At 36.4% G+C, this 14,523-nt stretch overlaps 1 protein-coding gene across 4 annotated transcripts in view; it reads right to left on the reverse strand.

The window, feature by feature from the left end:
- The window catches only part of SOX6 (SRY-box transcription factor 6), a 678,732-nt gene that overhangs the window by 16,685 nt on the left and 647,524 nt on the right, over positions 1–14,523 (reverse strand). For all 4 annotated transcript variants that reach the window (XM_069471178.1, XM_069471179.1, XM_069471181.1 and 1 more), the window contains 2 exons: positions 4,928–5,161; positions 2,154–2,370 (listed from right to left, as the gene is read on the reverse strand). In XM_069471178.1, coding sequence (XP_069327279.1) covers positions 2,154–2,370; positions 4,928–5,161 — 451 coding nt within the window. The remainder of the gene's footprint in view (positions 1–2,153; positions 2,371–4,927; positions 5,162–14,523) is intronic.

The following is a 14,523-nucleotide window of genomic DNA, read 5'->3' on the forward strand; positions in this document are numbered from 1 at the left end:
TGACTCTGTCAGGATAGCGCTATGAGGCATATTTTAAGGCAAGGTGGTAAAGACACTTCCTCAGTCATTTGGCATGGCAGAGGCCAAGACTTGGATTTGAATCTTTGCTCTTAGTTTTTCATTTTATATGCAACACATATCAATGTGCTGAGGTATTTTGAGCGCATTTTAATATTCCCTTTAGTAAAGGGAAGTAAATTAAATATTATTATTGCAACTCATATTTTCAATTAGATATCAGGGGAAGTAAAACAATACCTTTGACAGCCTTCCAGACTATGGTGAAAGAGACCCACTATGTATCACTAAATACACAGAGGACATGACTGCGGAGAAGGGTAGGAATCACAAAATCACAAAAGCTCTCAAACTTAAAATTTTGATTTTTCTGTTCAAAAGAAATTATAGATATCTTAGAGATACACTAACAGGATTAAAAGAGGATGTTTATCACACAGTCTTAAATTTGCATTTTGTTGCCTAAGACTATACTACCTAAAGTGTACTATGAATTAGTATTTTTCATAAATCCTCTAATTATCATGTGAATAGCCCAATTATATGTATTGTACTTTTTGGTACTACAAGCATTAATGTTAAAAATGCAAATATTTATAATACAGAGGAATTTGATAATCCTATTTTGACAGATCTTCATTTATTAATATATTGGGATCTTCAAATAATAAAGTGGCTTAAGCCTCTCTTTACCTTTAAAAGGTTCTGCCACCGTACAAAGAAATTCACTGATTATCTAGTGTGATACCAAATATGGTTTTACCACGAGAGTAAATACATGTTAAACAGTAATGATGAAGCTAGAGTTCACCTTTATTGATATTGTGCCAAGAACTATATAAAGTACTTTTAAAAGTATTGCCTCATTGAATCTTCTCAACAATAGTACAAGCTAGGTTCTATTATTTGTTTCATTTCACACATGAGAAAACAGAAGGTTAGGAAAGTTAAATAACTTGTCCAAGTAGGTGGCACAGTCTGTCTTTGAACCCCAGCAGTCAAACCCCAAAGCTCACGCTCTTCCCCAGAACGCTTTAGTGATTGCACAGATTCATGACCCAGATGACTTTCATTGGCTTTTCGTATTCTATTTACGATTCCAAATTAATTTTATCCTTTTAAACACATGCTTCTGAAGCCAACTTTTTGTTCCATGGGGTTAACTTATGAGTGTCCTTAAAAATAAATAGCTCTTGACATCTCCTTTATGATACCTCTTTTTCAACTTTCAGTGAAGCTCTCTTAGTTTCCTCAATTCTCCTTCAAGTTAACAGTGAATGCAGCTTAGTCCATTTCTCTCTCTCTGGAGCCCTTTTCCAAGTGTTTCCCTACTCTGATTCCAGCTGTTTCAGATCGGGGCCTCCAGAATGGCCCTCTGGTTTGCCACCCCCCTGTGCTTCTAGGTCTGGGTGTGCTGGAATCTCCAGGCATCTGCATCCCCACTTATCCTGACTACTGTGGTTATGAGGGGCCTCTTTTGAACGCAGACAGCCAGTCAGCCAAGTCGAAATTTATACCAGAAATCTATTACCTAATTTTTAAACAAAATGACATGAAATCAGACTTGAAGATATCAAAAACATGTCTAGTTTCTGATTTAATCAAGAAAATCCACATTGTTACTGCTTCTACCACAGAATAATTTACTGCAACAGGAGTTCTGGATCTTATGCCAAAAATGAGGTCCTCTAACCAATGTCAAGGCCAATTATCTTGTGGTAGATCCCACAACAAAAGCAGACTATTGTGATTAGAGTCAGAAGCACCACCCAGAGGAGCTGGAAAGCTTCTGGGGATTTCTTAAGGTTAGTTTTTATTTTTTTCTCCCTGTGTGTCTGCTTAAATAAACTACCAGAAACTCTGTGTGTGGGCACTGAGCATCTTAAATTGGCAAGGGAGACAATGACAGAGGTGATCAGCTGGGAGTGAGCTGTTGCAGGCTTGCCTTGATTCGAGCAGGAGCCAAGTTGCAAGGCGGTGCCCTTGTGACACAGCGAAGACTCCCACAGCCAAGTCTCTTCAATATGCCACAACCCCGCTTTCCTAATCTCCTTCCCAAATATACTGCCAGGAGCTACCCTGCAGTTTCTCACTGGGAAAGAGAAGCTCAGGTGGCTAAATTCAGGAATACTTACCCCACGGTAAAGAACTGCCTCATCTCCTGTCTCCGAGACCTCATCAGTTGCTTATACTCCCCAATCCGGAGCTTTTTGCCATCGACAATGCAGGTGCGTTTCGGTCGGGGTTTGTATTTATAGTTTGGGTACTTCTCTAAGTGGATCTTGCTTAGCCGGGCCTGCTCTTCATAATAAGGTTGCTTCTCCTGGTTGGACATGGATTTCCAGCGAGATCCTAGACATAAAAATATCCTTAAGTAGGCAAAGGGTCAAGGCAACATATTCCAGGCAAATACAACCAGAGATACCGTCCCACCACTTCCCTCATCTATGCTCTGAGTAGCTCCTATGACAACATACCATTGACCCTCCCAACTAGTCTTTTAGATTATAGTGCAAAGAACAGTTTTGTATATAATACATTTATTATATTATTTCAATAATTTAGGGCTTATGCTACTGTATCATTTTAAAATGTATCTTTGCTGCTTCAAGGTCATATCCTACACCCAGATCTTTCTCCATCCACCTGCCTATCTCTCTCGGGAGGGTTACAACCCTAAACTCCCTAAGCATACTTTTGAGTATGACAGGATCCTCAGAAAAAGCTTCCTTGGTTCCAGAAATTCAAACATCTCCCACACTGCAAGTATCTTTAGCAAAGCTATCCTTTGATAAGATATCAGCAGATGTTGACATCCTTTCATATATAAAAATCTACTATGCACACTGTCTCCCCTTGCCTAGTGTAATTAAAAAACTTAAACTCTACTTAAGAAGTTATAGCTTTAGAACCGGAAAATACAGGCTAGAATTATATATGCCATTCTCAGGTACTATAAACGCTCATTCAAAGCTATACCAATAAAAGTAAAAAAAAATTTTAATATGGTTTATACAGGAAGAAGGAAAAGTATTCACTTCTCTAATATTGTTTATAAAGAATTATCTAAACACTTGACGAAGAAGGGATGTGCTTTTTTACATGTATCAAATTGCATTTTTGTGTCTTGCTGGTGAATAAAGCGGTAACAGCTGTGCAGACTGGATGTTAGTTATTCTTCAGTAGAGATTTTTCATACATAAACAAATGGAAAAGTTGTACAAATATTCTCTGTAGCCAGCAATATCCTGGTCTGCTTTAATAGCACATCCATCCCTGTTCTTTCCTGATTGTTGTGCAAAAGTTGTGCAAAGTCTATGCAGATAGGCTTCTCTGTCTGTGTTCTGCTGGCTCCCGGCAGCTTAAAGCCCCAGTCAACAGAGAATTCTTGGTACTCTTGAAATGCTTGTGTTGAAAAGTTTACATTTTAATGAATATACCTACTATACCCCTAATAATTTTTTTCATAGAACACACACCAATAATATAGATTCCCTACGGCTGCCAAAATGGAAACAGAGAGGTTCTGTGTCCATCTGAACGCTTACTCATATTGCTAATAAAATGGCAGGAAAAAAAAATGAAAATCTCCAAGTTAGATATCAAACTGTAAAGCCAGATTTATTTTTTAGAATGTCTTTCATTAGAAAAAAGTATATGTCCATTAGAACATCTTGGTTTGAAAGGTATTTAAATTTAAAAGAGTAACTAACATCCCTATGCATCTCTCTGAAGCTCTAAAAATAAAACCACATTTAATTGTGATGACATCTTGAAATTTGAAAGTCAAAAGGAAAAAAAGAAAAGAAAAACTTGTATTTTAACATTTCACCATTATTTGATCTCATGTATGTTTTAAATTTTCTTAGAGGTCATTGCCTCAAAATGTCTCAGAATCAAGTTAAATTATTTATACAGTGACAAAACATGTGTATTTGTGTATGTCCAGATCACTGATATTTACTCAGGTTAAATATTTATTGCTTTTGAACAAAACATTTAAAAAATTAAAACCACAGTTTAAGTCTCTAATGTTTTTCAGCTTCTTAAACGGCTTCCTTTGAGATTTTGTCACATCATGACAGCTTAAATAGAACAGTGCCTTCTGTGTTTTTTCTTTTTAAAGAGGAAACATGTTGACTGTAATGCTGCATGTTGAATAAAATATGTTCAATATGTTGAGCACAATAATTCCAAACTGTATAATCTGCACTAGTCAAGCTTTACAGTAATAGAACAAGGCTTGAGTTTAATCCTGAGAAACGGGAGAGTCACTGGCAATTTACCACAAAATGGGCCTCTGCCCTGTGGTCTATGTGTTTAACTCACTGCTATGAAATTTGAACTAGTTATGTCTTATTAAAGTAAATGTAGATTTATTTTACAAGTTTTAAAGTTATCATTAGAGGCACTGTTCTATACTCCACGAATTTCACACCATTTTGGGGTTCATTTCTAGTCCTTGATGAATTCTTCCAGTGGGACATATGAACCCAAGAATACTAAAGCAGAAAACTGTAGGGCCTATGACTGTTTCCAAGGCTTCATAGCAACTTGTGAATTTAAGAAGACTGAATAATATGAGGAGATAAAGTTTGTCTCCCTGATTGCTGTTTAGCAGTGACCTCTAAAGAACTGCTAAATTCATGGTATTAACATACTATAAATAGTTTTGTCTCTAAAATAAGTTTTTAGCCAGTCCTGTCCTGGCACCTGGTGGATATAACTCCTAAATCTACATGCCACGTTGTGGAGTGGGGTTGGTAGAGATGATGACAAAGGCTCCCTAAGAAGCTGGCTGACTTTCATCTAACTTCTGCCAACCACAATCTCCCTTAGGAGCCTTGTTACGCCCTTGCTCCCCACTCTTGGGGCAGAAGATCAGCTCCAGTTGCGCTGCTGCACTCACCTAAGATTTTGCTAATGTTGGAGTTATGCATGTCTGGGAAGGCCTGAAGGATTTTCCTCCTCTCATCCTTCGCCCAAACCATGAATGCGTTCATTGGTCGCTTGATGTGTGGCTCGCTGCTGGCACGGCCGCGGGCATCCCTGTAGACTCGTGCTTCAGCCACAGTGGCACCTCCTGTTGGCCAACAATAATACTGCTGTAGTTTAGCTGCAGAGCCATTCATTGCTTTATTTCCTGTAATGTCAGGGCAGGAGGAACAAGATGAGTGCAAAGCATTATTATGTGGGATGATGTAACACAGCTTCCCACCTGGTTCAGCTGTTTTCCCTGGGCCCTTCTCTTCCAAATGACCTCTTGGAAGCAGATGGCAGTTTCAAATGACAATTCTATGGGCACTTCTAATGTAATGTAGCCCTCAAAGATATACTTGGCAGAATTAATTTTGTATGTTTTTATACATCTACTACATTTACTATAATCAATGGTAGGTGATGATAAAGCAATGACTGGTATTACTATATGTCAAACCTTCCTGCTGTGATTACTTCCTTCAAAAGCAAGCTGTTACCTGTCATTTTTAGACTTAGTTGCCAAAAATCACAGTTATGTCAAACTATATGTTTCCCCCAAATAGAATTCTCTGTCACAATATTATGCCTTGACCTGTTATCTTCTCACTGCCTAGAAGACTCTTCTCCTACACCTTCATGCTAAATCCCACTCATCCTCCAAGACCCACTCAAATGTTGGCATGTTTCATAAATGAATTAATTTAATGAAAAATATTAATTGAGCAATTGCTATGAGCTAGGCTTTATCCCAGGTGCCAGGGATATAAAGGTGAATAAACCAACTTTTGTTGTTTAGGAGCTCACAGTTGAGGGGGGGAGGCGGGTGGAGACAGACAATTATTAATATAACAAAGAGTGCAGTATGTGCTACAATATTGAAGTTAACAGGGCACTAAGAGAGCATCAGACGGGATGGTTAGCTAATGCTTCCTAGGAGATGTTATGTCTAAGTTGAGTCTTGAAGGATGAATAGGAATGAGCAGGTAAGTGGGAAAGGTGGGTAAGGACAGATGGGAAGGGTAATTCAGAATAAAGGAACGTCATTCACAATGATGCTCCCCAGGCTGCACTCATTCCTCTTGCTTTCAGGCTACATGCCCTGAAGTGATGCTTGTTTATCTCCCTCTGATCTTTCCACTCCATCCCTAGGAATACGAGATCCCTTAAGTTAATGATTATGTTGTACTCATTCTTGTCTCTTTAGGATTTCCCACGTAATAAATAATAAATACTCATTAAGTAAAAATAATTTGGTCTTCAACTCATATGAAAAAGTAGTAGACTAAGAGGTATTCATTTCAAGGGCCTGATCTATTTTTTGGTTGTTGAACAGTAGTTTTTTAACACCTATGAAACTATATCTAAATTCTTGATGTTTTATAGTTTCTGAAGAGCTGACTCTAATAACATATTAGATTGAAAGCTCCTTGAAGAGAGGGCAGGGGCTGGATCTTGTTCACTGCTGTATTCCTAGGATCCAGTGAAGGACTTGGCACTTAGAATGTCAGTTAGTAAAATATGTTAAATTAATGACTGATTCAATGAATGAATGAAGAACATAGCTCTTGCTTGTTTTCACACATACTACCAGGGTGACACACCAATGTATACTTTGCAATGTGGCAACTACTGAACATCTCCCTAAAGACTGAGAACTTCTGTAATTAAATGTAAAGTAGTTGGACTGATGGCCTCAGACAAGCCTTCTACTGCATAAACAGGAAAACCTACCCCCAAAAGTTTGAAAGCAAAATATACATTAAAACCAACATTTCTATTTTCTGGAAAAAGTAAATCCTTTCAGCTGAGTTAAATTATTATACAGGAACAACATACGACCCAATCAATCTCTTGCCCTTCCACTCCATTTCTAGATACCTTGGTTAAGGAGAAATTTGTTCGTGTCAAAGCCAGTAATAAATTAGAACATTAAAATTCACTATTATTTGGTAAATATCGTCATTATTTACTGCAAACAAAATATAGGACAAAAGGGTGAAACTGGCTAATATTGTGAATTTTTTTCTAAGCATGAAGGAGGGCAGAGAAGGCACTTTCTGAAGATCATGCAAAAATAACATATTTTATAAACAGCTCTTCTTTTAGCCCTGCTAGACAGAATGATCCCTTACATGCAAAGTCTCAGATCCCAAGATGCATAACTAATATGCTACCTTTTTGCCACCATACCCACAGTACATTAATTTCATTTAAAATGCACTGACCATACAGGATAAATTGATTTCACTTTATATGGGTTTGACAGCCATGTTTATTGTGCAGTGAAATGTAGTGTAGCTTCCAGCTGACAATATCCATCAACACAGGGCAATATGCTGACTGCTGGGCCAGATGAAGGCATACATTACTCTGGAAGTGAAACACTCATTCAGATACGACAGTGTCTTCTCCTGAGGATCACCACAGTAATTTATGATGCCCTCAGTGCCATTACTTTACAACTGACATGGATTCAGCAATTTATATACTGACATGCATACACATAAAAGGAGACAGGTTTGTGGAGAATGTCAGATGCAAAAACATTTCAATATTATTCTAAGTTAACTACTATGCCACAGGTGATTAACATTCGAGGTCTGCTTTTACTGTTGTAGTTTTCTCTCCACCTCTAGCAAAACCAGTCAGCTTCATTTATTTTTTCACTTAAAATATGTGTTTCATTGTAAATGAGAAGTTTTAATCTCCTACAGACTGATAGAGATTCATAGTGAATTTTTAGATTCTGGTTTTAGTATACAGAAACATTCTAGATCCTCTACTCCATACTTAATGATTCTCCCAGACATGTCATACATATGCGCAGTGTCTCCCTGCTCATGCTATACCATACCACAGTCTTAGCATATCCTTCCTACTCTCTTCTGCTTTACTAAATTATACCTTTTTCCAAGGAACAGAGCTGAGGTCCCACCTCCATCAACTGCTCTGCACTGACCTTTTCCCTTCCTGCCACAGCATGTATTATCTATACGACACTGACTGACACTGAATTAATTACACAGTAGATCTTTAGTACTCACAACTAATGTTCCAAGAAATCGAGAAATTCAAACCTGGTGCATAGAATTACGAAGAGGGAAAATAGAAAATGCCTTAGAGCATGTGTACATCTCTTTTTTGTTGTCATCTCTTCTCTCTTCCAGGAGGAGTGAACTGAAAAGTGAATGGGGACATCTTAAGCTAAACTAGGAATGCTGTGTTGGATGAACCAAGGATTGAAAAGAAGAGACTTATCTAGGGGAAATCAAAGTTTGAAAACCACTTTTAAATTGGACCTGATATCTGATCAGACATCAACTACATTAGTGACTTTTATTACTATACAAATTTGTAGTGCAGTGCCTAGATCCCTTTGCAAAACCATAACTTGGATAAATGTTCTCCTCTTTTTCCTTCTCGCCCTCTTCCTATTTTTACCTTCTTTCTCTCCTATCTTCCCAATATGTGGTACTCTAAGGCTATCTTATGGCAATGCAAACTATGCCCAGGAGGTCACCCTCCTTCTTAATTAGGCAGTCAAAGAAAAACAACAAACCAACTTTACATACAAAAATTGTCTCTTACTCTTGCCTTCACCACCACCACTAACATCCTGAAAAGGGGCTCTGTCCTTCCCTAGACTTAAAATACCTGCATGAACATTGGGGTTGGTGTAGGAAATACAACACTGTAAACCACAAATGCACTACAAAGAAATGTTGAGGGGCTCTTCTATTATATATTTTTGCAGCTAACTTCCATGGAATTAATAGAAGAATACAGATGAGTACTATACAGAACAATGTTTTTCAACACATATTTCTTGAACTGAATCTCTTGATAGAAAACATCTCTCAAAATTACTCTGTTTTTTCATTTAGAGCTGACAACTCATCTATTACTTGAACTCACAATCTAAGTTTGAGTTAAGCTTAGAGCCAGAATTTTAAGAAAGTACTAGAAGCCACAAAGTCAAAAGAACATTTAGAAAATATCTCTAAACTTCCCTAAATTTTACTTTATGAAACAAAATAGTTATGAAATTGTTGCAGCAGTAAAAATACATACATGACTGTATATGTATATAAATTCAGAAATTTAAAAATGGAAATTATACATTTTGAAAGCCTTTTTAATCAGATAAGGAAAATTCTATAGCATACTATAAATTATTTTCAAAAGGTATGTTATTAACCTCTGTATTTGAAGTCTTAAATATACTTTCTGTTATAATTAACTTTAAATATATATATATCAAGTATGATTTCATACTGTTCCATCCATTTTTGAAAATAATATTAAGTATAAAAAAGTATTTCTTTTTAAATAGCCAATATTCTGTGTCAGAATCCAGAATTGTATTGTCCTAGGAATTGGCTCATAATTCTATAAGACAGCTTTTTTTTTTTTTTTTTTTTTTGAGACAGAGTCTCACTCTGTTGCCTGGGCTAGAGTGCCATGGCGTTAGCCCAGCTCACAGCAACCTCAAACTCCTGAGCTCAAGCAATCCTCCTGCCTCAGCCTCCCGAGTATCTGGGATTACAGGCATGCACCACCATGCCCGGCTAATTTTTTCTATATATATTTTTAGCTGTCCATATAATTTCTTAGTATTTTTTTTTTAGTAGAGATGGGGGTCTCACTCTTGCTCAGGCTGGTCTCGAACTCCTGAGCTCAAACAATCCACCCGGCTCGGCCTCCCAGAGTGCTAGGATTACAGGCGTGAGCCACCACGCCTGGCCAAGACAGCTTCTTTTTCTTTTAATATCAGAGGATTCATTTGTGAATTCAAGATACGACTTTTGATGGAAAGCTATTAGAAGAAGCCTAGACCCACAGCTATGTACGTAGACACTACTGCTTTCCAGCTGACCTAAGAGTATTTAATTGCCAGCAAGCAGTCCCAAATAACAGTTACTCAAAGGCCAGGAGATCACACCACACTAGGATCCAAGGGAAAGTAAGATGCCTGTATTCTAGGAGCTTCTGCTCTGCACAGCTTCCCCTAGGAGGCAAAGATTGGTTAATTCATCCTTCATTTCTCAAGTCACAGTTTTTGTAAAGGCAAACTTTCAGTTAGATAAAGAATGATAGCTAATCTACTGGGAGAAAATAGAAATTGCCAAGGCAAATACCTCCTTAGGAAGCTGTGATTTGAATGATTTAAAGAGAAGACAGAAAATTGAGTTTTTCCAGGTGGATTGGAAAGAAGGCCAGTTTCACCATCATAGCCTCTGGCAATGGTCCTGAACTAATCCTAGAGAGGCCCCTTCCTGGGTAAATTCCAAGGGTTATCTGAGTGAATAAGTTGAGTGTCTGGTGAATATATAAAGTTCTCCCTAAGGAAGAACTCTAGTTAATTTTGCAATGTGCCTAGTAATCATTTATTTATGCATTAATTCAATAAATACTCCCAACAAATTTCAGATGTACCCAGCATTGTGATGGGGTATACAAAGGTAAATACCACACGTACTTTGTTTTTAAGAAATTTGTTCCAGTCAGAGGGAAGACATATAAATAAAAAATTACAAAATACTGCTAACAAAAGTAATTTAAAATGCTATGAAGGTAAAGGAGAGAAAATACTAACATTATTGGGGTGGACAGAGATGAATATTAAAGAGAATTCAGAGATAAAGTGGTGCTTAAGTAGCATCTTAAAGGAAGAGTAAGAATTTACCTGAATGTGAAAGTACTCCAGGCTGAGAAACGAGTATGAATAAAGGCACAGAGTTATATATAACAAAAGCACAGTAGCTTTTAGGGAATCAAAAGAAGCTGGCTATGGCCTGGCTTTATGTAAAAAAAAGAGGAGAGTACTAAAAGATGAAATTAGAAAAGTAAATAGGGACCAGATTGCTAAGCACCTTGAATGCCAAGCTAAAAAGTCTTTAAGGTTTTTAAGCAGGAGAGTAACATGGACAATTACATTCTAGAAGAAATCAAAATGGAAAACTAAATGAGAAATTACCACTGAACAGTCTCAACGATTACTAGTGAATTGATAAGAATAGAGAAAAATAAAGTGACTACCTCCTCAAAGGCCAAGTAAAATTTACATTTTGTCAGACAGAATGAAGGTGATACATGTGAAATGCTGCCACAAAAGATTCCATTCTAAGATTCAGTTCTGGTAATGGCAGAATAGTTCATATTGGACCAATCCAACAGGCAATAATTATAAACTCTGGACAAAACATGAAAAAAAAAATCTAAAGACACCTGAGCTACAATAATTAAGCAGAATTTGGAGAGGATTCAGTCTTCAAAAGAAAGGCGTTTCATTAGCTGAAATTCTGTTTTCATAGTTTTTCCCATAAAGACACTTCCCAGTCTGCATAGCATTAAATGGCTGGAATGCAAACAGAAAGTCAGTCTAATTGGATGAATGCATCAGAAGACAGATTTTGAGCTCCCAGGTGGCCAACCCTTGAACTTCATGTGTACAGGGAAGTTTCAAGGAAGCCCAATGAAAAATAGGGGTATATAGTTGAAAAATCTAAAAAGAGATTTCAGCTTATGCTCATTTCCAGGGAAACAGAATTTGAATTTGAATCCTATCAAGTTAGAAGAGATTCATAAACACCTTGGGCTTTCCATGGAAATCTCAGAAAGGAAACTCCTTAGGGATAAATTTTATATGCCAGAACTAAGATTCACACTAAGACTAAAAACAAAATTGAAACAGTGTAAAAACTAAGCTTTCACGAGTTCAATGTGATCAGCAAGTAATTTAACTGCTTCCTACCAAAAAAATTAAAAATTTTCAGAGGAAGAGAATAGAATCCAGAGTCTCCACAATTTATAATCCACAACATGCAATATATAATTTAAAAAATTACTAATTATGCAAACAACCAGGAAAATGTGACAGAGACAAAAAGTAATACTGGTTGAAAATTACCTAAATTTGGTGAGAAACATCAACTAACAGGTTCAAGACATTCAGAGAAATGCAGACAAAATAAATACAATTAGAATAATATCTAGACACTAGTTAAACTGCTGAAAACCAAAGACAAAGAGAAAATTCAGGAAAAAAAAGACACATTAAATACAGGGGAACAATAATGCAAATGATGGCTGATAATTCACTAGAAACAATGAAGGCTAGTGGACTATGGAACAAGTTTAGAGAGCTAGAAGAAGAAAAAAACCTCAATCCAGAGTTTTGTACAGTGAACATATGCTTCAAAAATGAATATGAAATACACTTTCAGTTAAATAAAGCTGAGAGAACGAGTCACCAGCAGACAAATACCAAAAGGAAAATAACACCCAGTGGAAACTAGATATACAGAAAGAAAGGAAGAACATCAAAAATAATGTGACTCTTTTTTCTTCAGATTTCATTAATAAAAAACTGATTGTTTAATGTTTTTAAAAGATAAGAAACTAATATAAAATATAACACTGTATTATGGGATTTATAACATATTGTAAACTAAAAATAAAATCCTAAGCCAAGCTGTCAACTGAAAGAAAGGACTCTTCTTGGCCAACGGGACTCCCCCCAAAACCTTAAAAGTAAGTTCCTGGCTATGAAGGGAAGGGAGATCCATTATACTCGCTCCCTTTTGGACTATAGATACAACTGACTAACATTAATGTTAAAACAGAGATCATAAGACTGACAAAAACAGACTCTTTGTGAGAATAAGATACTAAACTTTTAACAGGACCTAAGGCCATGCAAAGCAAAGATTAAATCACACCTGTAGGCCATCAATTTTCTTAACAGATCATTTGAATCTGTATATTGTGGCTTGTCTCTTATTAACAGACTTCCTTATCTTAACATAAAACATTCCAAGCCTTTAGATGAAGCTTTATTTCTTTAACCAATTACAAATCAAGGACCTGTAAGGCCCTGCTTCGAGATGTCCCACCTTTTCAGGCCAAACCAATGTGCACATTCCATGTATTGATATATGATTTTACCTGCAATTCCTGTCTCCCTGAAATGTATAAAACCAAACTATAGGCCAGGTGCGGTGGCTCACGCCTGTAATCCTAGTACTCTGGGAGGCCGAGGCAGGTAGATCATTTGAGCTCAGGAGTTTGAGACCAGCCTGAGCAAGAGAGAGACCCCATCTTTACTAAAAATAGAAAGAAATTAGCTGAACAACTAAAGTATATAGAAAAACTTAGCCGGGCATGGTGGCACATGCCTGTAATCCCAGCTACTCGGGAGGCTGAGGCAGAAGGATTGCTTGAGCCCAGAAGTTTGAGGTTGCTGTGAGCTAGGCTGACGCCACAGCACTCTAGCCCAGGCAACAGAGTGAGACTCTGTCTCAAAAAAACAGAAAAAAAAAACCAAACTATAATCCAGTTGCTACACGACCACTTACTCAAGGCTTCTTAGGTGTGGCTCTCTGGGCTAAGGGTCATTCATGTTTCACTGAGATTAAACCTCTTTAAATTATTTTACAGAGTTTGAATTTTTTTCCATTAACAATATGGAGAGGTAAAATATGGGATAACAATAGCATATTAGCACAAAGGATGAGGGTAGTAAATGGAATTAAATTGTTAAAACTTGCTTTATTTTACATGAAGTGGTAAAATTTTAACTGAAAGGATACTCAATTAAGGATTTATAGTGAATCCTTAGAAAACCAATTAAAAAAATACAGAGATATAGCTAAAAAGCCAAGAGAGTAATTCAAATGGAAGACTTAAAGAGGATTCAGATAACACAAAGGAAGACAGTGAAGGAGAAAAAGAAGTTAAAAAAAGTGGGGGAACAAATAGAAAACAAATAGCAAATTGTAAGACCTAAGCCCATCAAATTTAATAATTACATTAAATAGAAATAAATTAAATGATCCAATTAAAAGTCAGAGATTTTCAGGGTAGATAAAGAATGAAAATCAATGAAATAGAAAGCAGACACAATAATGACAATTTAAAAAGTCAAGTGTTAGTAATTTGAAAAAAACAATAAAAGTGATAAACCTCAAGTAAGAGTAATCAATAGACAAAGACAGAAAACAAAAATACTAGTATTTGTACATAAAGAGGGAATTTCACTACAGATACTATAAACATTAAAAGGATAATAAGGGAATATCAGGAATAACTTAATTTCAATAAATTTGACAGCTCAGATGAAATGAACAAATTCCTTGAAAGACACAAACTACCAAAAGTCACTCAAGAATAAGTAGAAAACCTGAATATTCTGATAGCTAATGATGCAATTGAATTTATAACCAAGAACACTCCCATGTAGAAAACTCTAGTCCCAAATGGTTTCACTAGTAAATTCTTTCAAACATTTAAGGAACATAATAATAATCATCTTGCATAAATACAGAAAGTAGAGGAAGAAGAAACACTTCCCAATTAATTTCATGAAGCAGCATATCCTGACAGAGGTTTAAACATAAATGCAAAAATTTTTAACAAAATGTTAACAAATTGAATCCAACAAAATGTAAAAGGAACGTAAAATTAATTTAACATTTAAAATCAGGCAATGTATTCACGATATTAACAGAACAAAGAGAAAAAAAA

This window comes from Eulemur rufifrons, chromosome 6 (assembly GCF_041146395.1).
Source record: "Eulemur rufifrons isolate Redbay chromosome 6, OSU_ERuf_1, whole genome shotgun sequence".
Classification (NCBI taxonomy): domain Eukaryota; kingdom Metazoa; phylum Chordata; class Mammalia; order Primates; family Lemuridae; genus Eulemur; species Eulemur rufifrons.